The sequence below is a fragment of the Lepisma saccharinum genome, chromosome 2 (genome assembly GCF_977018435.1).
Source record: "Lepisma saccharinum chromosome 2, izLepSacc3.1, whole genome shotgun sequence".
Taxonomy (NCBI): Eukaryota; Metazoa; Arthropoda; class Insecta; order Zygentoma; family Lepismatidae; genus Lepisma; species Lepisma saccharinum.
The window spans coordinates 146651591-146677894 of NC_139230.1; the positions used below are offsets into that span (position 1 = coordinate 146651591).

The 26304-nt window shown below is 37.3% G+C and overlaps 1 protein-coding gene across 2 annotated transcripts in view; it reads left to right on the top strand.

Moving 5' to 3' along the window:
• Positions 1–26304, top strand: part of LOC145984138 (ubiquitin-conjugating enzyme E2 N-like) — a 107768-nt gene that overhangs the window by 64240 nt on the left and 17224 nt on the right. For both annotated transcript variants that reach the window (XM_083117584.1, XM_083117583.1), the window contains exons 2-3: positions 735–825; positions 14632–14787. In XM_083117584.1, coding sequence (XP_082973710.1) covers positions 750–825; positions 14632–14787 — 232 coding nt within the window. In that variant the 5' untranslated portion in view covers positions 735–749. The remainder of the gene's footprint in view (positions 1–734; positions 826–14631; positions 14788–26304) is intronic.

Consider the following 26304-nt stretch of genomic DNA (forward strand, 5'->3'; position numbering starts at 1 on the left):
CAGACTCATGGGACATAGTATAGCAACCAAAAGTTGGAACCAATTATCCAGAACGCAATTGAATTGCCATTTTTTTAACCATCTGTAAGTATTATTTTTAGCTATAAGGGACTGGATTAGAGAACAATCACAACAATGCTTTTTTGGACTTTGCAGCACCAAAAATAATTTCTGTTCCCAGCATTCAGTAGATAAAATAGAACAGTCTTGGAAAGCATATTTGTATGTTGTAGGAACATAGTGACGCTGCAAATTTGGCCAGGACCCAAATGTGGACCTTCATTGCTCTAGCAGCTAGTTTCACCTGATGTTTTGCTTACTCTGTTTTACCTATGTACAAATTATGCAACATTCAGTTCTGTGTTGGGAGATGCTTGGCACCTGTGAAAATTAGGAGCAATTCAGAGGCAACAGATTCTATTGCAGTATCACTTGTTGGACAATTTCCACAAAGGTAAGGGCCTCCCTGATGGTGCAGTGGTAGCGTAGCCACCTTGTAATCAAGGGGTCCCGGGTTTGATACCCTTTGGAGGCACAAGTGGTTCGGATCCCACTTTAAACTGTAGGTCCATCTATAGTTCAGTTGGTAGAGCATGGCATGTCAGAGGCATTGAATTGACTCCTGGTCGAATCTCCATTTTTCACGAAGTTTCTACAATAGTACATCTGTGCATGTCAAACATAATTCATATTTGACTGTGTTGTAGATTAATTCACATTTCTCCATATTGTAGGAAACTCAGCGTTTGATGCAAGAACCTGTTCCTGGGATTAGTGCTGTGCCGGATGAACATAATGCTCGGTATTTTCATGTTATTGTCACAGGTAAATGGCAGATATTTTATGATTTTATGTTGTTTTTTTTTTGCAACTGAGAGAACTTGGAGCTTTTTCTGGAGCCCACGTGTGGCTAGTCCAGTTTTCCACATGTGGGTTTTTGCAGAAAATTTTGTAAATTATTGCTTTAAATACTGTGAGATTCAACTGTTGCCAATAGTGTGAGAAAACTTGTTTAAAAAAGGGCTTAGCAAAGCTTATAATACTCCAAAAAATTAATATAGTACATGTCACAGTGGGTATCAGGCTGTTTTCCTCAAATCAGTGTACAGATGTTTTTTTGGTAGAAAAAAATAGTACATATTTCCAGAATGTGGTTGAAGAGAGCTTATAATTATGAAATAATGAGTGTGGGAGCTCTTTGGTCATCAGGCACTTCCTTATGTGGGGAACCATAGTGGCACATAATAGTTTCACTTGGGATAACAATCAATTGACACAATTTTTTGGCATGTGTAAAACATAGAAGGGAGAATAGAGGACATTTTTATTGAAAGTCCAAATGTTATTTCTGTATATAATTTCAATGCTTTAAAAGTAGAATAAAGTGACTAGTGTGGCATAATTACCATATTTGCCTGTGTATAAGACACACTTTTTTCCTTTAAATGTAGGTCAGATTAACGTCTTATACACTGATACCCAGTTTCTGATTACATTCATTTCCGGAAATTTTCTCTTCCGAGTTAGACGATTTCCTTGCAGTGTGTGACACAAAAGATTAAAATGTATTCTTTCCTAGATTAGGTAAGTTATTTGCAATCCAAGTTATGATTCAACTTTCACTGATAATGAGATGATAGCAGAGTTATATTTTATGAAAATTTATAAAAATAAGCTTTATTACAAATATATATTATATGAAAGGGAGGGGAGATAGGCGCGAAAACCCTGAAGAGCAAAAGGGAGTGTACACGATAGTATGTGAATGCGGAAAGGAATACGTGGGACAGATAGGAAGGAGTATGCAAATTAGGTGGAGTGAGCACGATAAAGATGTAAAAGAAGGTATGCCCAAGACAGGATTATCTGAGCATGTATTAGTTAACCCACATAAAGTCATCAGGAAAATTAACAACAAATTAGATAGGAATGTATATGAGGCAGTCTATATATGCACAGATAATTGGAATAAACTCAATAGGGATGACGGAAACTTGGAAGACGGCTGGATTAACTTTTTTAAAAAATGGAATAAAGCTACCGGGAATAAAGCCGAGATGGGCTTCCATGTTACCCCCGAGGTTAGGAAAGCCACCGAGGTGGAAGTAGAGTTCACCTTGGACTGATGACTCACAAGCCCCAGTTGGGGAAAGGGCAGAGGGAGGAGTTTTCCTTCTTCAAGCAGGAGCTGACACCGTACATTCGCCTACCCCGAACACTGATCGGCAGTTTACCTTCAGCAACTTTGAACGTTCTTTTGTTTTAATAGACTATTGCATGGTTTTAAGATGTATATTTTACAACATCTTTTTAATAAGTGTTCTTTCCTATACCTTTTGTGCCCGACCCTGTGGCCGAGTGGTTAGCACATCGCGCTGCGATGCCAAGGGTCCCGGGTTCGAATCCCGGTCGGGCTTGGTTGTTTGTGAATGTCCATTCATCAATTTCATCATTTCATCACTCATCCCCATCTTCGCAAATTAGCCAAAAGGCACAAAACGCGAAGTAAAATAAACTAAATCAATCAATCAAACCTATACCTTTTGACCTAAATCCGCAACCAATGCTTTCTCAACGAGGCACCATGCCAGGTGTCTGAAAACATCACATCAACCTGAAGAAGGAGGTAGTATAACCTTCGAAATGTTGTTTGACCAATCTCATGCTCACACACGTAAGTTACTGATTTTTAATCTTTTATCCTTTAGTTAAAAAAAAAAAAAAAAAAAATACGTAAGTAAACACACTGCTTATATGGAATTCGAATGAGGTCCTCCACATCCAGACATTGCAAAGTGATGTAAGTGGATGTTATATTGTGCCCAACATTTTTCATTTTTTTTTTAGATTTTGATGTGTGCTGGGATGAATATCATTGTATGCTGGTCATAATTCCATGTCAAATCAACCAAGAAAAAATAAATTTTGGAATTTGATGTCATGGATTTGACTAATTTTTTGTATACACGTTTCTTATCATCTGAAATATAGAAAAGATTTTATTTTTATTTTTCATGTTGCCAGTTTTTGAGTTATTGAATTTTGAAAATTGACAAAATTGCCCAAAAACCGCTCACTGCTGAAACTTTAAATACAATTTGCAAGAGACCTGTTTCAACTACAGGGCTGGGCATGGTCTCATTTTAAAGCTTATGAAGAGGGCTTTCATTTGATATACAACATGCTTGTTTTTTTGTTTTTTTTTTTGCGAAAAACAAATTTTGAAAGTTTTTCAAATTTTATTTTACAATTTCCAAAAAGCAAAATTTTTAAAAAATGTACACATCTACTGAAGGTTCAGTCAAAATTTCAAGGTGGTATCTCTTTGGTATCATATGAAAAGTTAATTCCTTTCAAGAACATGCGATGATTTAAGTTAAAATATTTTTACATACCTAACCACATTATAAATACAGAAGCATACATACCAAGAAACTGCTTAGTGATACAGAAAGTGTTTCTTTGATAAAATGTATGATGTTTGTGTCATCTCCTCTTGCTTCAGCTGGTATGTTCTACTGGTGGCTGTTACAGGGTCCACTTTGCAAAGGACTGTGTCTTGGGATTTTAAAAACATCTGGTTGCCTTGGATAACTAAATGACTGTGCTGGACCACAAGGATGCAAGAAAGACACCTGCACTCCATGTTCTATATCATCTTTCAAAAGTACACACCCCATTGGCATCATACGCACACACTACGAAACCTGTGATGTGTTCAAAGGGTACATTTTCAACATCTGCATTAACTTTAACACAATGTACCAACGTTTCTTCAGATGCAGAAAACACTTTAGTCTCCACTTTTTCTGTGCTTACTGGTATGAATGCATGAAACCTCTGAGTTCCTGTTACAGCTACAGCTTCACCAAACCATGCCTGCAAAAGTCTCTCTTCTTCCAAATATTTGTCATTTGTCACATGAAAGAAAGTTATTGATAGAATGTTCTCCTTTCCCCACTCAAATACAAGTAGCTGGAGTGGTGTGATGATTTAGTTTGAAAGAGGATTCTGGAGACTAGCTTTGGCTGCCAGCCTCTTTACTGTCCTTGCTACTAACACGAAACTCCTTTTCAATTTTTTCACATGACCAACTTTTGGGCAAAGTAGACAAAATCATGAACTTTTCACTTTTATTTGCAGTGTTAAATCTCTCTTAAGTTTCTCAAAGATTTCTGATTCTGAATTGCTACAGTGGCATTCTTCATCATCTTTATCACCTTCTGCATTTAAAAGGGATTGGGTATAAGTATTTATTTTCTTTATCTTTTCTCTGCAATACCTTTTCGAACTCTTCAGTTTCTTCTTACTCACTGGAGACTCCCCAAGAGAGATCAAAGAGGCATTCAAGTAGCTGAACCCTGTACCAACATCCATATATTCTGAATCTTGCTTACTGCAACTAGGACCAGCATTATCACCTGACCCTGAAGGATTTTCTTTTTCTGGAACTATAGCCTGCTTTTCCTTCCCCAACTGCAGTCTACAGGAAGTGCAAATGTTCATGTTTTCTTCAATTCCATAAATCATCCAAGCTGCCACATTCCTCAGATCTTTACTACACCAGTGTCCCTTTTTCTTCAAACAATTACAACAGTCAATGGACCACTTCTTGCCATCCATATCAAGATTTTTTAAAATAAATGAAGATGCTAATAAAGCAAGTTTCAAACAATTCACAGCACAGAAGTTAACTGAGATGTACACACACTGACAGCTTTCACCACAACTGATCCAGTTGGACAAAGAAGCATAGGAGAGCAGGAATAAACAAGTCACCTGCAGGAAAGGGATGACTCACACTTGAGCTTTAACTGTCTCTCACTCATACCTTGAAATTTTGACTGAACCTTCAGTAGATGTGTACCAATATGTGTAAAATTTTTGATAATTTCATTTTTTGGAAATTGTAAAATAAAATTTTGAAAATAAAACTGTCAAAATTCGTTTTTTGCAAAAATCCAAGCATGTTGTATATCAAACGAAAGCCCTTTCTTAAGCTTTAAAATGAGACCATGCCCAGCCCTGTAGTTGAAACAGGTCTCTTGCAAATTGTATTTGAAGTTTCAGCGGTGAGCAGTTTTTGGGCAATTTTGTCAATTTTCAAATTTCAATAACTCAAAAACCGGCAACATAAAAAATAAAAATAAAATATTTTCTATATTTCAGATAAGAAACATGTATACCAAAATTTAGCCAAATCCATGACATGAAAGGTTTATGCACTGGTTGATTTGGAATGGAATTACCAACATATTTTTTTTCGTGAGTGCTCCCTTGTACAAAATATTTCATCGGGGACAGCAGACACGTGTTACTGTGAGAGGCTGACTTTTGCTTTCTTCTGTCGTGTGAAATTTGCAGTGAGTGTTCCTTCATATTACTTTATTTGTCTATTGTTTGTTGGTGCAGTGAAGTGATAAAATCGGAAGGGCAGAGGAATCTGGAGTTATTGATGACTTTCTGGACATGGGATTTTTGGCATAAATAATTATGAAAAAGTGCAAACAATCCGAAATGGAGATCTGTTCCTGATTTGGAGGACTCTTTCCAGGCAATAGTATTGAAGGATGATAAGCAGTATATTAGGCATTTTCAGAAAAAAAAAGATCTCTACAGAGTGGTTGACTGGCAGTAGATAAACCATGAAACTTTATTGTTGGCCTTGTTGGTTGGTTTTCTCTGAGATACATGTGTCAAATAGTAGAGGATACTGAGATTTATCTAATTTATCACATGCTATTTGAAAGCACAGAAAATCATGCCAGTTTAGTCCCGTTCAATATTCATTGTGCTACATGAGAGCTCTAATCGAAGTTCAATTGTTGGACTCTACGTAGCTACTATCAGAATATATTTGCGAATATCATACACATATTTTACCTCGTTACATTTGGATTTTTCTGTTAGCATTTAAGGTTATACGAGATTCCTTAGTTTCCTCGTTAATGTTCCAATAATTGACATCCTATTTTAAACTAGCTTCAATTAGCTTCCATGTGCACAAAGCAAGCTTAAATAACTTCTGCTTCCCTTAATCTTCAGTGCAAAAAAATAAGAGAGAAGTTTTTTTGCATAGTAAACTAGTTGAATGTACTTGATACAACCACTAGTGATTTTCTTAAAGGTTGGTTTTGATTGATTGATTGAGTTGGTGTTTTAAGTCCACTTTATGCGCAGTAAGGCTAATCGGGACTGGACCTACAGATTAAAGTGGGATCCGAATCACTATGTACCTCCATCGGGAATCTAACCTGGGACCCTCTTAAAGGTTGGAAAATTCTCACTATACCGCGTTTGTTAGAACCTGTCCCGTTTCCCGCTGCCTGGCTTCGACTTTCCCCAGCACCGAGAAAAGCCAGCCATCAGCTAGTGCAGGAACCATGACATGTTGTAACAAACGCGGTATAAGCATTTCACTTTTTTAGTCTTTCGTACCATTGGCACACCCAGGACCAGAAATTTTCTTGGGGGGGGGGGGGACTGTTCAACCAAATGAAAAATAAGTCTCTGCCAGAACATGTTCCTCGTAAAAAAAATGTGTGATTCTTTATTCTCAAGCAACATCTTTTGTGCAGGATGAATGAAGGTCTTACAAAAGTGTCAAACTGTTGATAAATACTGCTGTGCCATTCCAAAGTGATTCTTGTTATTTGAAAATGATACAACAATGATATAACATGATGGACTTGGGGGGGGGGGTGTTGTGACCCCCCCCATAACCTCTTCCTTCAGTGCACCCATGTTGCATACCCTAGTGTAAATGTCACCACACGCCACTGGTTTTTACAATTGGAAGATTGGTCTCGCATTGTATTTGATAAAACTCTGTCACCATGTTTGAAGCTGGTGGACAAATGATCAATATTCCTAATTATACTCTAAATTATACTCATATTTGACTAGGCTACTTTTTTGTAGAGTAAGAAACACAAGTTTCAGCAATGTTAGAATATCACTCAAGCTTTAAATTGTTAATTAAAACTCTGTAACATAGTGTGTTATTTAGGAAGGGGGAGGGCAAGTCACCAATTTTGTAACTATAATAAATTCAGCAAATTTAGAGGTTTAAAGCTGAAATTCATACATCCAATGATCCAATGAATGATTTCATTTTCCGCTTGAGTCAAATTGCTCAAAGCATTTTAAGATAGTGGATGAAAAATTGATATTTCATGTTCTGAGGTGGCTTCAAACTCGGATGACACTTTCAAATCTCTGATTAAACTACATTTATGGAGATTAAGAAAAGAAAATCTTTCACAATATTATGACATCGATCAAACATAAGTTTGGCAATAAAGAAATTTGGGGAAGTTTCTTTCGACCATGGGAACTGCCGTAAAATTAGATCTTTTGACTGGAAATTTTCATAGCAACCAGATGTGTTAGAGGACAGATACAATATTACATTTGGTCTAGATCAGTCAAGACAATGAATAATAACAGACCTATAATTTGGCAGGGTTGATACACAGAGAAGGTACTATACTTGAAACATCCAGAAAAAAGAATGGAAAAGTGCATGTGTGATAACCTGCCAACATAAAAGTCATTTTTCATGTGTTGTATAGTATTTTAGGTTATTTAATGACCTATGATGTTTTGTAATTAAATCAAATTAATGAGAAAATAGTATTTGTGATTATAGTGGGATTTGTTTCAACGCAGGCCTAACACTGTATTCACAAAATAATTGGTTTCATAAATTAAAGTACACAATGGAAAATTCACTATTACTAAAAATGTGCTGCATCTTGGGGAAAACATCATACTTAATTTTGTCAGATACATTTCTAAAAATGCTAGGCTTCCTGGCAAGGTGAAGAGCTAACTAATCACCAGAGAAGTTGCTCAAATTTAGGAAATGTAGAAGTGCTGGGGTTAGGGGGGTTAGAGAACTTGATTGAAGAAATCAAACATTTAACCCTTTCTGGACGGTATTGATATTACAGAATTTTCACCAGGAATTTTTTTTTAATATTGAAAATATGTCATTAAGTGTGTTGTTATTTAACATTTTTTAAAAAATCTACTTATTACATAAATTTTCTCATGATATTTTTGTAACAATTTTTTGAAAGTAAAAAAAAATATACAATTTATTCATGAAAATAACCTAAAGACTTCCAGTTAGGATCAAAATCATCACTAACTGTGTAATCATCATATATAATTTCCACAATGTGGATATAAATTATTCAATGCTATTCTCAAGATTATAAACAAAAGTGCAACTTAACTCAACAAGAGTACATGTCAAATTCAGCAATGAAGAGAATTCTACATGTGGTTGGAATTTAAAGAAGGTGATTATGACATGTGGAATATCTATGTTCATTGTCCCTCATCATTGGACAGTAATTGTATGACCGGCTATGCTCATCACTCATCCGGAAAGAGTTAACTGCAGTAGTTTCAATTCAATTTTAGGTTTAAGTTTTTCTCTCTCCCTCTCCCTCCCCCCTTGACAATGTAGTGAGAAAGTTTACTTTAAATTATGTGTGCAGTAACTTCAATTCCCACTTAGGTTTAAGTTACACACACACACACACTCTCTCTCTCTCTCTCTCTCTCTCTCTGTCTCTATCTCTCTCTCTCTCTTTGACTATGTAGTGAGAAGTTTACTTTAAATTATGTGTGCAGTAGCTTCAATTCCCATTTAAGTTTAAGTTACACACACACACACACACTCTCTAACTCTCTCTCTATCTCTATCTCAAAACCAACTGCACATAGGATTCCGCAAAGTGTACACAACAATACCCGAGAACAATTCGCATTACCTGATCTGAAGTTGGAATAAACTTTCGTGCCCGAACCTAGCTCGGGCAACCTGCTTAACCTTAGACATTGCAACCCCGAACACAGCTCGGGTAACCCGCTTGTAACTCAATTTATAAAATCGAAACACCCACTTAAGGGGTTAATGGTGATTAGATGAAATACATGATGCATCAATTCTTAATTTACCCTGTACTGTATGGTATTGTGATGCCATACAATGCAGTATTCAGGGCCAAGCATGTGGCTTGGCTACCAATGAGGCTCGAACCAGTGTACAGCCTAAACAGTTGAAAATTCAAGCATTTTAGATTGAAACTTACCTAATTGAAATGTACCTATTTCCAACAACTTTCCCCTCTTTCCATTTTTCACTATGTGCACTAATAACAGAGTTACCTATGAGACCAGACTTTTGAATCACCCTGTATTTTAATACTGTGAATTTAAACATTAGATTCATGTACATTAATTCAAACAATATTGTATTTCATTTCTGTTAGACTTTTACTTCTGAATATTAGGAATTTGTCTATCAAAATATGTAATTGTGCATTACCTAACCTACTCTACCCTACCCTAAATCTAACATAACTCCGGATCCCATTGGCTTCCCATTTTCGAACTTTGTACAGTTATTGAGTAATAGTGTATGTATGACATAATTTTTTGAAAAAAAAATTAAAAGACCTGTTTTTGAGAAAATGGCTACTAAAGTTTTCTTTACACCACCTTCAATTGTTTCTTTTACCCTGACATGGATATGCAATATCTCATGTGAAAGAGCCCTTCATGGCCTTTCCAACGCTGTCTGAATCACTTCTATAGGTGCCCTCATTGTCGAAATATTGCAATTTAAAGTTAACAAGGTGTTAGAAAAAATGGTCAAAATTGCATAGTTTGCAACACTGTAATGTTGAAAATACAAAAGATATGGATCTGAAACTTTGCATATTTTCCTACTTCAAAGGGCCCTTTCAGTATGGCAAATTTCAAATTAATCAAAATGTGTGTGGTTGAAAAGTTGTTGATTTCGCATGGAATACCCCTTAAGTATTTATAAACAAATGTGGGACAGAGGTAAGCAACAGAGCAAAGAGTTACAGATGCTGACGTAACCAGGAAGGAATACCATTTTATTGTACTTGTCTCATTCTTTGTGTAACTCCATGATTACCCAACATTTCAAATGTCAAAATCACATATATTCCCCATTTCCACATTAATTTCAAACACTTTGATGCATTGAACACTAAGGTGGCGAGTCCTAAGCACTTCAGGATTTAACAGCAGTCTCAGTTGTGACAACACTTGCACTTGGAATTGCAATATCTTAGGTTGGTGTGCAACACACTGAACTTTAAATAACCCCAGAGAAAATAGTTACAGACTATCCACCACAAACTTTTAACATTACATTAGTTAAAGGATGCTGATATTGATGTTATTTCCTAATGCGTGTGGCATTCAAAGCATGTGCCTTAAAATAATATGTGATCCCTTCATGCAAGTAACACCTCAATTAATTCTTTTGTTAATGTTAAGGGGCAACTTTCGATCTTGCCTTTTCCCCCCCAAGTTTGAATTCCAGCATGGGCATTGGTGTTCTTTGTGAGTGTCCTTTCGTCATTCATTACAATCATTGAGATTAGCCAAAAGTCGCATAAAATGACAAAAATATGTACATACATGTAGACTTTATGCATTTTGTACTTTTCTTTATAAAAATAGAACAAAGTTTACGTGTTTTTAATATTTTGATGTTTTCTGATATTTTACACCTTTTTTTGTATATATGACTTGTAAAACACAACTTATGTGTGTATATTATATTTGAATATTGCCATTAATTAGTTTGTCATTGTTAACATTTGTTTTGATCTGCAAACTAATTTTGTATGTAACAATTATTTTGTGGTTAGTTATTAAAAGCATTTACATTATCTATTCAAACTTCACTTACCTTTTGATATACTGCTGATTATCATCAATCTGTCCATCATAAAACTTCAGGTAAAGGTAAAGTTCCCCATGCATATATCACCATGTGGGAGTAGTGCCCCACACGTTCTTGATCTCTGCCATTTTGGATGTGATGTGATCAGCACCATGCTCTGGCTGCCTTTACCCCTCTGGGTTGCCCCCAGGTACCCATTGATTTGAGGCTGGGTGAGCCCCAGAATTGCTTTATGCAGGGATAAGGCTGGAAAAATTCTGACCTTAGATCACCCACCCCAGGAATTGATCCCTGGTTTCCTGTATGGCAGTCAGATGCCCTACCGACTAGACCACAGTGGCTCCTCTAGGTGCTCAGTAAATGACGTAACAGTGATTCTTTCTTAGCATGCAGTGTCCATTGCTTCTACTACTTATATCTATTCTAATACACTAGTGTCCAAAAGTTAAGCATAGCTAAGATATGAGAAAATATTTTATTAATGAAGTGTCAGAACTGCATACATCAGAGTAAAAATTAATCAAAATGTTATCTGGTATACAATAAGAGTAGAAGACATGAAAGTAGCAATTGAAGATCCCGGTGCAAGAACCAGACAGCTCCACTTATTGGTCAAAATTGTTTTTTGCTGTAATCTATCATGAAAAAAATGCTCTATCTGCTGGTGCAAGACAGCTCCACAGATTTGTTGCGTAGTAGGAATGGAAATGGAGTTGTCTGGCGTGTTTCTGCCAGCGCATCATTGCAGACCGCTCTTGGAGCAGTCTGGTTCTTGCAGCGGCTATAGTTCAGTGTTCGGTCACTTGGCGGTGTGCAGCAGTTGCTATCGAGACCGCACACTTCAATATGTATGTTACTGTTGCTTCTAGCTATTGCACGTGAATACCCCTTACTTCTTCGACATTTCATTATTTTATTCAGTTTTTCGTGTCTCCTGAAAACTTGTTATAATTAGGAGCTGTCTGGTTCTTGCACCAGATTGTATTTTATTACAAAGACACATGGCAAAAAATAACAACATTTGAAGATCACTTCCTCAAAAAGAAAGAAAAGTTAATATAGGGTGTGGTTACCCCTAATGGCGACACACACCTCGCAATGATGTGGCATGCTCTCTACAAGGTGGTTCAAAAGCTCTATGGGCAGTTGAGTCCATTCCTCAAGAAGGGCAGTGCGAAGCTCTGGAATTGTCCTTGGTGGAGGCTAGCATTCTGGAGACCTTTCTGGCCAGTCCATGCGGTGGATTTCTTCACCTTCAAGAAATTCATTCACCAGGATCGCTCAATGCATAAATGCATTATCATCCATGAAGATGCAGTCTTGGCTGACTGCGCCTCTGAAAAGTTGTGCATGTTGTTGGAGTACCTCGTCTCTGTCCTCTTGGCAGTAACAGTACCTCCAGTGAACACATGCAGCTCCTTATGTCCATTGAACCATGTTCGAGGTTCTTTCCAGATGATGGGAATCATTTTGTAAAATGCACCTGGACTCATCTGTGAACACCATGTTCCTCCATTTGTTGAGGGTCCAATTTTGATGGTGATGACTCCACAGTGCTCTTCTGTGTACTGGACACACACTACTGGATGTCTGGCACAGAGACCAGCTGTCCTGAGTCTCCGTTACACATTTTGCCAAGAAACTAACTCATGAGGCGGCTGCAAACTCTGAGGACAGTTCCCAGGTTTGATACCTGGTGGTAGCACATAGTGGTTCAGATCCCACTTTAAACTGTAGGTCCAGTCTCGATTAGCCTTACTGTGCATAAAGTGGACTTACACCAACTCAATCTTATCCGAGAACAGTTGTCTTGCATGCATGGTCCAGTTTCGTCATGCAGTTATGGATAGATATTGGTTCTGTTACTCTTGGATGACCTTGTACTGGCCTACAAAGAACATCTGTATTAAAATTGTCTCCAAAGCCTGAAAATGACACTTTATGGCACATTCAGCACTAAGTCTGTGTTTGACATTCTTCCAGGTGTCCGATGATTCTTTCCTTTAAAAAACGGTCCAACTCATGTATTTTGTGCCATGTTCTTACTGTAAAGTGCACACTTTACGAAGAGATTGTCCTCCGATCACAATAAGAGTTTGATACAGAATGAGGCACTCTTGGTGTAATACACTGTGTCTTGTTTACCTTTCAATCAGGGGTCTATTTGATGCTGGCAGTACTCTTGCCTATGCAAATATTTACAGTGATACTCTCCCCCTTCCATTTTTCTAGTTAACTTTTGAACACTAGTGTACTATATTTAGAGAGCCCATCTTCTAGTGAACAGTTTCTTTTTGCCTGTGGTGTGGATTGGACTTAAGACAGTAATATGATTTTACTGCAGATTCGCTGTACTCTATGGTGTCCCCCAAGTTTCCTTCCCTTTCCCACCTCCTACTTCATGGTCAGGCTCAAAACTTTTCAGTTTATCCTCATATTAATCTCTTAATTTTTGTTCTTTACTGGAATCCAACAACCTCTGGACAGTTCCTGGTGGTAATAAATATGAAACCTCATAGGCTGATTTGTTGAAATGACAAAGTTGAAACACTGGTCAGTGTTTTTTTTTTTTCTATATTGTAATATGGATTTGCAGTGAAGTTATGTGGTGTTATGAAGTTGTGTGTCCATGTTGCTCTTCACCTATGTGAGGTGAATAGTATTTAACTTCCTTTCATTTAAATAGGTGTGCAGAGAAGTGCATGACAAAATTTGCTGCATAAGCATGGCTGGTGAATCATTGTTTTGCAATAACTGGCACCTCTCTCAAGTTCCTGACACCCTGCGAGAGATACCTTAATGTTTAATCTCTGACTTCATCCTTGCAGTGCATCACCATTAATAAAAGTGAATGTAAATGGACAAATATTATGTGTTGTGGTGCAAGTTAATAGATATATTTTTAAAAAAATAATTCAGAAGTTGGACTGTTGGTCTGAAGGCCTTGGTGATGACTACAGGAAACAAAAAACATCTACGCTGAATGAACTTGAGCTTTTGACTAGTTTAGTTTTTATTCTGAGGTTTTGATGAATACTTCAGCTGTCTTTTGTCTTGGTTACATGTGTATATAGTCAGGTGGAAACTTATGGCTTATGTTGTATACACATCCAGGGTGCTTCATATTAGCACTTATCCATGGCATTGTGAAGTTACCTGAAAATATGCAATAACTCTTTTAATGAAGTTTTAAAATTAGTGAAGTTCACAAAATTTAATTTTCTTTATTCTTTGTTGTTTATAAGCGGTTGTTGATTCATACTGAAGGAGATATATATTTTTTTTAACCTCTGTTGTTTCTATTTGCAATCTGTCTTTTGTCTTCAGGAAGTTGGTTATTTGTGTCTATAGTCATGGTACAGACCCAGGGCAATAAGGAGCAGCACTTCTTTGGACAACTACTTTCTTGGTGGTTTGATTTGTGTCCACAGATGTTAATTTTACTGTCTGATGGCTTCAGTCTCCAAGTGCCAGTTTGACCTGAGCATCCAGTTGTGAACCTGACCTCTGATGCTCCGCTTGGAGCCTTTGTCTGTGATGGTTTTAGCATCCTGGTCTGCCCATGACATCAGCCTCAGAATACCACTTCGGCTTCAGTCACTCACAGCCTAAGGCCTCTGATCATGTCCAACCTACGACAGCTTCAGCTTCCTAGCACCACTTAGACTCTGACGTACAATGACCTCAGCTTACAACTGTGAGCCCAACTTTTGACAACCTCAGCTTCACCCATTTTCTCTTGCTCTCTCTCTCATATCAAAGTAATAGCAAATTATACGAATGTAATGCACAAATTGGTATTTGTGTTCATTATATTCCATTGAACAGCAGAAAGATTTAAAATTATGTCGTAAAATGTTGCATGTACTTAATCTTATATTATTTTATAGGTCCTGAGGGATCACCATTTGAGGGTGGAGTCTTCAAACTTGAGTTGTTTTTGCCTGAAGATTACCCAATGTCTGCACCAAAGGTTCGCTTCATCACAAAGATTTACCATCCGAACATTGATAAACTAGGAAGAATTTGTTTAGATATTTTAAAAGGTAAGCCATCTCTTTACTTTTTAAAAATTTTTATTAACACTATTTTTACATATAGAGAACAACATACTACAGATCTACTGAACAGGAAAAACGTCAGCTGCAAACAGCCAACAGATGTCATAATGGTATTTGTTAAGAAAGCAACAAGTCCCAGGAGAGCCGCCGTTAGGGAACGTGAGGCCCTTTGCGAACTATATCCGTGAGGCCTTTGTGCTATGTAATGTTAAAATATCGATAACAACCGTTTCTCATAAAATTCTTCTCTAGCGCCAACCTGGTTATTAGAATTGTGTAATTATTACGTATTGTTAAGCACGAGCGTGTGTTCGCAGTATCATCATTTACCACTAATAAAATTTGAAATTTGGCAACCAGCTTTTCTTAATGACTGCTGATTGAGACCTTGTTTTAGCGATACAAGCCCTAGGGGAAAAAAAATGTTATCCTGTGTGTTTGCAGCCATGTATTATAAATTTACCCTTGTTGTTGATATGTATTTTTTCTGCCAGAAAATGCACTAAGTACAGAAAGGGGATCATGACAGCAAGAGCTGGCCCCAGGGTGTGGCAACTTGGGCACTCACCCGAAGCCCCGCACTCCAGGGGACACCACGCTAGATAAAAATAATAGTTTGAGAGAGTTTTTTTTACGAGTTTATAGGATGCTGGTGTTTTCAGTTAAGTAACTAATCTGATGTAGCCCGCATTCGTATGTTATTTTGACATACTTAAACATATCCAAAATTACTGAAATCATAAAACAAAGTAGCTACTACATAAAGATAGTGTTCCAAATGTTTGTGTCAAAAATACTTAACATATATTGTTTGTTTACTTATAGAATTAAATATATGAAAATATTATTTTATTGAAACATTGCAAATTCACTACAGTGTCAAAATTCAATGAAGAGTAAAGAAAACAATTATGTTATTGGATATGAATAAATATTGCTACATTTTTAGTTAAAGTAACAATATGATATTGAACATTCCCGGTTTTACAATTAAATATGTACTAGGGGTACATGAGATTGATTGAGTGATCAATTTGTTGTTTTAAGTTCACTTTATGCCCAGATAGTCTAATTGGGACTGGACCTATAGTTTAAAGTGGGATCCGAACCACTGTGCCATTTGCCTCCACCTGGTATCAAACCTCCCGGGACCCCTTGTTTATAAGGCAACTATGTACATCAGAATTAAAACCAAATGAACATGCAATAGTGTTTACATTATGATTTTGTAGGATACCTGTACTTCAGACTAAGGAACAAATATTGAAGAAAAAAAAAGAAATTAATTATACTTCCTGCAAATATTTTATGCTCCAGGCCCCGTAATGCAAGATTATGCTCTGCCAAATACTTAAGAACATAGAGTATTAGTTTGAAGATCTCATGCTAGTTCTGCTTTTCCTGTGAAATCAACAGTCCCTGTTGCTCATCAATAGTTATGTTTTTCTGCAGTCTAAATTCACATTCGGTCCATTTTTTAAGGCATTCAATTTGACTTTCTGATATTTCATGGTTTTGTAGTCGATAGCTTAAATGCCTTCAATCATCGCAGCCTTCATTTGCCATCATGCCCCCAGCCTTCTCCCCAAACAGCTTACAACAAAAACAGAAAATCTTATCTTTCCTCATCGAGTACACCAACCATCTTCTGTCGACCGTTTCCTCATTTTGCATAACATGCTTATAACGTCCAGTTGAAAAGTGTAAATTATCACCATTAATTGGGTAATCATGATTTATGATTCGAGTAGGGTCCTTTTGAATGATTGAATTAAATTCGGAACTGTTTAAAACTGAGGTCCACTCACCTGGATATAAAAGCAGAGGCGATCTGTCACCTAGCTCAGAAGATGACATGAAGTATACCCCTCCTTGCAAATACAAGTAGTTCCTACATTTGGCATCTGGTTCACAGACAAGCTATGTTTAAGGTCACCGCCGCCACTGATACATACGACTTGGACTATATCGCGAAGACACTCCGTAACACCACCATCAACACTAACACTAAAATACTTGACGTCAAGTGTATCTACATTATTTTCGTCTATCGTGGCAAAATTTGAAATTGTAACTATTTACAGGCAGCAAGATTTTCTCGAAGGCGCCCTTCTGACTTTTTAAAAGCAGGTCCTTTTTTCCTTTTTCCTATCCTTTTGGAATCCAGATTCAAATTTACGAAATTTGTCCCCTTCCCTAGACATTCCTATAATCACGATTCTACACACCAGCGCCCACTACTGTGTCAAACAAGAATGACTTGAAATTTTTTGACATTTCGGCATGGTTGTAAAATCTAGCAAAACCTGGAAACGTTCCTTCCCTGGGAGGGTTTGAGAGGCAATAAAAATACTCATATCTCCATATCTTTACTTCTATTTCATCTGCAATGCCGACCCAAGGTCCATTGACCTGCACACCGCCTGCCTTGAGAGGGACCCAATGGAAAATGCAATGAAAATGAATTTTTGTAAACTGAGGTTTGCTTAAATACTGCAGTCACATTTCAGTGCATAAAAGTGACAGGCAAATTATTGATTGCCAGCCCCTGTATCAGAGTGGTAAGCACATCGCGCTATGACGTTAGGGTTCCCAGGTTTGAATCCTGGCCTGGACATGTATGTTTGTGAGTGTTTATTAATCACATCATCACTCATCCCCATCTTTGCAAATTAGCCAAAAGTGGCACAAAAGGCGAAGTAAAATAAAGCAAATCAAACTATATTTATTGCTACTTTTCTATTTTACGCCACTTTTCTGCCTGTTGAATCGTAACGATGAGCATGAATGACGCTTATATAGAATTGAAGAAGGGACACTCACAAAGGAACATCCTAGCCTATGTCAGGATTTGAGCGAGTGCATTTTTTGAGAATTAGATATTTGAATAGTTGGAATTAAAAAATGAAATGATATGAGTGAAGCAAACAAACTGAACTTATCTTTAATCTCGAAATTCTTCACAGTAATGCTGTTACAAACAACTCCATGGCATAAGAGCTGTCTTAGGAACACCGCCTGCCAAGCAGCTTTTCTTTGGGTGACCCATGGTGAGTGCATGGAATCCCATCGCCGCTATTTTCTGGCTTTCGAGACTGGAGCCTGCTACTGCTTCTTTTCAAGCAGCTCATTAATTGTTCTCACGATGCTGGGTTAACACTGAAATTTTGGGAGTTCGTACTGGGAATCTAACCCGGGACCACTTGCACCTAAATCTAGAGCGCTAACCAGTAGACTTTGTGGGAGCCCTCTTCACAGTAATAGGTACGCTTAAATTTATTTCTTTAATATATAACAACATTCTCCTAATTTCATTTAATCACCATTCATCATCACCGTCACAGTCAGGCCAGAAACAGAGAAATGCATTTCTTTATCCTTTGGGTGCCTATTTGATTCAGAGTTTTTTTGCTGACTACAGATCCGCACCCCTACACATTATTCTCAAAAACAAGAGCATTACGTGCTTTGCACTAATGGAGTATTTATTAGACACTCGATAGATGGTTTCATCTTACCACTGTGGTTGTAAACACGAGAGGTTGTAGTAAAGAGCTCAGTGGACCTTCAAGGCTTTGATGCCGACTCTTGTTTTCATCTTTTCATGGAGCGGCACACCCTCAAATTTGTTGGGCCTCAGTTTCCAGACAAATAACCATTTTATGATGCCTGTGCTCGGTCGAACATTAGGCAGGAAATCAGGGAAAGTTGGAGTCACAAATGTGTCGTTGATCCTTGTCGGCAAATTTTCACTGGTGGTTGGCTTGACAAGAGGGGACATAGTTGTCTGTTACCAGAAATACAACTTTGTTATGATGCAATTTTTCTTTTCACAACAATTATGTTTTTCTTCCTCTGTTCAAGTGCAATCGAGTTTGCACAAAATATGAGTAAATAACTGATTTGGAAGTGCAAGGCCCTGTGGGGTGGCACGCGTCGCACACCCCTAACGGCGGCCCTGAGCCCCAGTGTCATTCACTGAGGTTTATCAAGTCTATAGAGGTGGCCTTACTGCTTTTATGAGGTTTGCATTGCAATATTTATTTCCAGAATTCTGATTCTGGATATTTTTGGCCATCGCTAATTTCCATGCCAACCCTTCCCTCCAGTGGCAGCGATAAGGGGGCAGTTGCCCCCTAGTTTTCGCCACTTTTGCCCCCGCATTATGCTAAATCTTATCTACGAAGGGAAATGTACTGTCTTAGCCCCCCAGTTTTGGTAACTTGCCCCCCTGGTTTTGGGACCCAATTGTAGCCACTGCTTCCCTCTGATAAATTGTTTAGGTACTACTATTATATATAAAGTTTAAATCAGAGTTGCAAAAAATCCAGCTTTTTTAATGTATTTTCTTCTGATAGAAAGATATTTTGGAGGGAAAAAATTAAAGTTTGGCTTTTTTTGCAATTGCACTTGTAGTTTGTTGTAAGTTTCGAGGTTTGTAGTGCAAGATTTTGCAACTAACTAAGTAATTTTACATGCTGTAGCAGGGGCGAGATTGGTATTGACCATTGCTTCTCGTTACTAATTTTTTTTGCTTTACATGCATGTGTGTGAGTGTGTGCGCCCACTGGCATAGTGGTAATGTCATTGTCTTGCAATCAAGGGGTGTGATCCCTGGTGGAGACATACGTATTGCTTAATGGTTCAGATTCCATTCTATATTCTGTTCCGGGAATCTCTGGACCAAACAAACAAAAGCATGTCTCTACACAAGTAGGGATTCGAGAGAACTCTACCTATGAACATGTGACAAGGAAAGGGATTGCATGGAGTGGAATAGCAACTGCAGTTACCAGCCTTTGCAACAGCATGTACTGCTTCGCTCCGCCCACTTGCTGCCTCTCCTTCTTGCATGGCCTTGCTAGAGATTCCAGGGATAGAGTATAGGACTGTAGGTCCAGTCCTGATTAGCATATCTGCACATAAAATGGACTTAAAAAATCTTTCATGTATTTGTACCTCTAATGTCAAATTTAAATGTTGGATGTCATAAAATATGAAACAATTTTTAATACCAAACTATTAGATGTTCCATGACAATTAAAAAGCTTTACTTTCCATGACATGTATGCCTAAGTACACCTATTATGTGAATGAATATGTACCCTGTTCATTACAAGATTTGTTTGCTACTGCAAGGGGGATTAAGATTTAATTTCGCCTGTAGAGCCCAGAACCAAAATTGCAAGTGCTGTTGCTTGAAAAAGGCTGGTTTTTTTAATTGAATGTTTTTTAGATAAGGCATAACTTATACCACATGCCATTACATCACTAAGTAATGTAGTCCAGTTTGGGCATGTACTTACTGTTTTCTTCTACAGGGTGATTCTTATAGAACCAGCCCGACAAAATGAGCTGTAATATAAAATATACCATACAGATACTAACATGATTTGTACATGATGTACGTTGGATAGTGTGCCGTTGATTGTGATCAGAGCAAGTTGATAAAGGTAAACAGGTACAGTACTGTTTATGGTTTCAGGAATTCATGTGATAATCCCAGAATTTTGGATATCACTTGGTTTAGTGATGAAACATGGTTCCACCTATCGGGATATGTAAACGTACAAAATTCCAGGATTTTGGCATCTGAAACCCCACATGCGATTGCTGTATCACCGCTACACCCGCAAAAGCAAATGAACAAAACCCACAGAAAGTGGGTGTGTGTGTGCCATATCTGGTTTACCAATCATTGGAGTGATCTTCTTCGACACGACCATGGACAGCACCTTATACTGCCGTATTTTTGACATGCAGCAGTTGGATGATGTGGAACTTGCACAGGGTTATTTTAACAGAATTCAGTGATGTGCCACATGTCCAATGTGTCCATGGAACGGATTGAGAGCTTCTTCCCCAATTGCATCATTTTACCAACAGGTAAACTGGATTTTGTGAATGTAACCATTCTGCACTGTGAATGGGGGCCGGAAGATAGCTTGTCTGAGGTATAGCTGTGAATGCTGGGAAGACATTATAGTGAGCTGTGAAAATACTCCAAATTCAGTATTCATGTCAACAATTAACAATAGAGATTGCACTATAGAGAAAAGCATTGGTATTCTTGTTTCTGAATGCTAGAAAGAGTCATTATAGTTAGTTATTCAAAAATTCTATATTTGCCATTCTGGGTAAGGATGGATCTGTACATGATGCAAGCACTGCTAGGCTTATTTCACTACATCTTTTAGTATTCACAGATCCAGTGATTAACATAAATACTTGCTTGAAATAACAAATTCTAAGCTTTTATGCAATTCACTACATAATCTCGTCAGTATTCACAAATAAACCTAGTAGCCTCTCAGTGAATTAATATCAAAAGTAATACAGGGTGGCTACTTGAATTCCAGGAATTATGATCTGGGAATTATGCATTCATTCTGCATGAACTTTCCTCCATTGACGTTAAAAATTGCAGCTCTTATTAATCCAAATCCCATTGAATTTATACATATTTATAAATTCCCAGAGGCAAGTTTTTAACAGTTGAACTTTTATTTTTATCTATGAAGGAAAAGAAAGTTACGTGTAAAATAAAACAGAATTACCGGAATCTGTTTACTTTGTTGCTGTCCTTTGCAGAACATTTTATCTGACAGATGGAAGATTATTGCAAGATATGTATGATATCTTGAAGTTGATTAGGTAAATTTTAATTGAATTCTTATGCAATTAAATTTTTTTCATAGATTTGTGTATCCCATAACATTTGTGACTTGTTTGTAGATGTATTTCAAGTCCGAATATTACCTCAATCAATAAAGGTTTCATGTCAGGAATAATTCCGTAGAAGCTGAATTTTGGTCAGTTGTTAGTACACTACTAGTAATGCAAAATCCCAAAAGTCTACACCCCTCAGCCCCCCCTCCAACATCAATTTCGCAGACACTGTTATTGACCTATATCTCCGTAACCAATAGTCGTAGGCAGTTCGTCTCTTTTTAGTCTTAATCCTCATTAGATGGGCTACAAAAAAGATTCTGTTGAAGTTTTTGATAATGTCATTGGTTTTGCCATAATTTAAAAAAAATATCTTTAAAAAGTGAAATTTTTCTAGTACCTTTTAAAGTTTTTGCCTTTTAACTTTTGAACAAATTAAATGACAAGATATTTTTTTGAATACAAGTTGTAGCCTATTTTATAAGCTTTAAAACGATATAAGGTTTAATGTATTTTAATGAAGGGTACAGCATAAAATGTGTCTCCAAGTGGAGGATAGTACCGAAAAGTGTCTCTTCATCACAGTCTGGCAGTTAAGTCCGAAATCATTGACTTTTTAATAAAAGCAAGAGACTTGGTAGAATTAATTGTTGTACCAATTAAGATATGTTCAGTCAAGTAGCAAATCCTCATCTGTGATGTGACGGCCGCCATATTGGATATTTTTGATTCCATATATCTCGGGGAATAGTGGCACCTATCAACTTCCGCTTTTTTTCGGAAATGTTCCAAATAGCACAAACTTCAATAATATATTAATAAATCTATTTTTGAAAAATAAAAAATAGAAAAACTCAACTATTTATGATACTTTGTGTGAATAATAATAATGGCAAGTTGAAAGTCTTAGTAATTCTCGAACTAAACAATAGTATTTGATATCTTGTAAGGTAACGAGATGTTTGTTAGAAGACTTTAGACGAACTGAACACTTAATATATGAATTTTTTATGTTTATAAATGTACCTTCATTATTTTTATATGAGATACAATTTTTATACAACCTAATTTGATTTCTGAAAGTAGGAATTATTGAAATTTATACAGTAGTAAATTGTTTTATTATTGGAAAGAAAAACACACATTCATTGTAATTGATGATATGAAAATACTGAAATTTGTTTTAGAAAATATGTACGTATGCATTTTTCATTATATCAATTCCTTTTTCTTTATCAGGTCTTCAATTCAAATGCTACATTTGGATAATGTAGAAGTACAGGCAAGCTTTCAGATTCAACACCAAACATATATACTCTATCCCGGGAATCTCTGGAGCAAGGCCATGCGTAATGATAGAGAAGGGGAGAAAGTGAGACGGTTGAGCAAAGCATTGCATGCTGATGCAAACAGCTGGTAAATGCAGTCCATTTCCCTCTCCACACAATCCCATTTTCTCGCAAGTTTTGATTGGTAAAACCCTCTCGAGTTGCGCAGGGACTTATTTTCGTTTTCTTGCTCCATAGATTCCAGAGGCAGAATATAGTACCCCGTGCTTGGTTATAATGGTCTTAAGCGTGAAAACCCCACTGCAGATTGCACAGAGATTTGAGGTATAAAGATAAGTTTATTTCACGAAGGCTTTTTCCCAGGTGAACAGTGTAAAGTTCTGTCTCATTTAAGTTGTTAAGCTGAAGTCTTGAACGTATTGCCAGTTCGGCATCTTTGACACAACCCCAGATGAAGCTGACCCGACCCGTATCTGGTTTCGAGCAACCACCTGTTTTTTTTTTTCTGTAAAGCGATGTTGTCCCTTTTGCCTGCAGTGTTTAGACATTCATTCATTCACTGTGATGTTATACTCCCAAGGTCTATATATTGTATAAAAAAGATAGCACAACACAATAACACAACCTAGCAAAGATAAAGAACCGCAACCTTGCGTTCAGAGATCTCTAAAGAAACTTAATTAGCAACATCTCATTTACTCCACGTGGAGTTGACAAGAGCTGTCATTTCTTGAACGAACTCTATTGGTGGGAAAGGTTTCAGGGGACGATTTATTGGACTCCATGTAGACCTGACATGTGGTTGTTAGGGGGAAAACTGATCTTTCGGAACTTACTTTGAAGTAAAGTGAGGTTGGAATCGGGACGAAAACTGTACACTGAGGGTTTTGGGTTTTTTTAATTCCTCACTTGCACTATGTTGAGTCAGCTTCTGTGTTACAATGGACATTTCCACTCAATTTTTTTTACAACAATTTTAAAAACTACACCCTGGAAAAATGACCCCTGCAAGTTCTCGCGTTTCTCTGCGTCCAGTTTAAGGCAGAAACGAGACTTCAAAAGTTGTGAGGCTAGCGTTGCGCTGAAAACACGCCGCCGCCATGTTACTACGTCACTCCTTAGGGAGAGCTCCTTTGTCGTCTGCTTCGAGCATCCAGTTCCGGATGGGTAGCTCACGGTGAGCGAACACGTGCAGCAGTTTTACAAATCTGTACCGATTTAAATAATGGAAGAAGGTGCGATAGGAGAAAGGAAAGCTATGCTTTGTAATGATCATTCTTCTATGAAATATCCGTGCTGCTCACGTGCAAGATAAATGAAAGGGTTCAACTGCGTGTGTGTTCTCAGGCCATGCGAAAAATATTGCTTATAAAATTGGTTGCTGACCAGTCACTCAAAAATATTTTTTAAACTTACATTTATCGTTATTTACCGTAACCTATGTAGTGCAAAATATGAATTTTCACATTCTTCACTTTATTTATAAAGCCTATTTAACTTTCTTTTCCATAAAGCAATTTCAGTTTGCATTCCATTACTGTTGCGCAAATTATGATCAAATATTTTTGTGCAGATTACATTAGTTGCACAGTACATATCTATACTTAGTTTATGTATAATTATTACAAGGAAATAATGTGTATAACCATGGGCGTATTTAAGGGGGATTCAACGGGTCCGACCCCCCCCCCCCTTTTTTTTTGGTTCACTAAAATTACCAGTTTTCTTGTTCTATCCACTTGCTCATAAAAAATTCCTTCGGACTTATTTCATTCTCTTAAATTAGAGAGGTATAGGACACGATACGGATGGGAAGGAAATTTCGTAATTCCACACACCAGATGGGACTGCAGACCAATATCTGCAATTTCCTGATAGTTTCGGAATTTCTGCGATAAGAAACTACATTGAGACTGTCAAATCAGATTCATATTAAAAAAATTTGGTTCTTAAAAACGTAGGGACACTAGATGAACAGAAAAGTATCAATACTAATATGTAGTGTGACTACATACACACAACTTTGTCGGGTCCAGCACCCCCCCCCCCCCCCCTGCTGCCCAACAAGCTTCCGGCCAGCAGCATCCTGGATTTTCACTTACGAAATAAAGCATCCCTAATCATACCAAAAGTTGATCCATCCCCCCCCCCCCCCCCGTGAACTATATATACTCCCATGTGTATAACAATATCCCATACTGAAATGGTACGATATAATTATTTTGAATTTTGTTATTGCGAAAAAAGCCGCTTTATCTCATTACCCCGAATGCATTAATTGGTTGGTTCACAACTTCACCACTAAGGATCCTATCGAGATGAGACATGGCAGCCTTGGTCTCGTTCTCGTTGAGAGTTGTAAATGTCTCATTGACAGTCTCGTCTCAAATTATAAACATCCGTCTCGGTTTGGGAGGGCAATTCTCGTTCTAGTCTCAAGTCTAGAAAAATATAGAATTAACAACGTATGCTTATCATTATAAATACAAAAAAACCTTTTTTAATATATATATATATATATATATATATATATATATATATATATATATATATACATTTTTTTTTTGAGACTCCTCGTTTCGACGGTACAGCCCTCGAAAACTAAATATTATCCTGGTTATATATGCAAACCAAACCGCAGATTCAGAATTACCAGGAATGAACTGGCATTGTAATTATTATACACAACATTCATGATTTATCTGAGGAAGTCTCAGGTTCCAGGTTTGACTCGACCTGGGCATGACTGTTCCCTTGTGAGTGACATTTCATTGAACTGGAAATTGTTACATGGGAGGATGTTTGCTCGTGACTTTGGGGACAGCTAGGGGGATGCTTCTATTGTTAATGTTAGTGTTGTTCACGAGACGAGGCATGTTCCGTCTCGTCTCATAAAAGGAGATGGGACAAGTGAATGATTTCGAAATGAGATGGGACAGAAGAGAAAGTTCGTCTCTTATCGTGGCAGGTTGGGTGATACTTAGATTGTGCAGTTGGTGGTAGTGTGTGTGTGTGTGTGGAGGGGGGGTGTACTCCTGCACCCCGACTTCGAATACTGCTTGTAGTCATTCATCTTCATTGTAGCGATTAGCCAAAAGTGGAAGAAATGTGATGTTAGAGATGATTCATAATAAATTAACCATGCGTTCTCATTGTTGCGGTTAAACAAAGTGAACGGAAAAGCGAAGTAAAAGTAGGCTAAATACAAAAATTTGCAATATATATTAACTGAAGAAAACTGTCATTTACTGCAGGAAATTTAAAAACTCACCGTACCTTTTTATACCGTATCACCTCTTATATTGCAGAAATTGGCGTGTAAACCAGTGTGTTCTAAAAGTATTATATAAAAATTTCTGAAGAAAATATTATGACGAAAATAATTGTAATTCCAGAAAAGGCATTCCTATAACATTAAGTTCTTGTCAGTCAGAACTAACCTATGTATTCGCAATGAACAAGGCTGTTCACGTGTTCAGCCATTGAGTGTTACAAAGTTTGCTTTGTCACCCTAATGGGAAAACCCTCTACCGAGTGGTTGAAT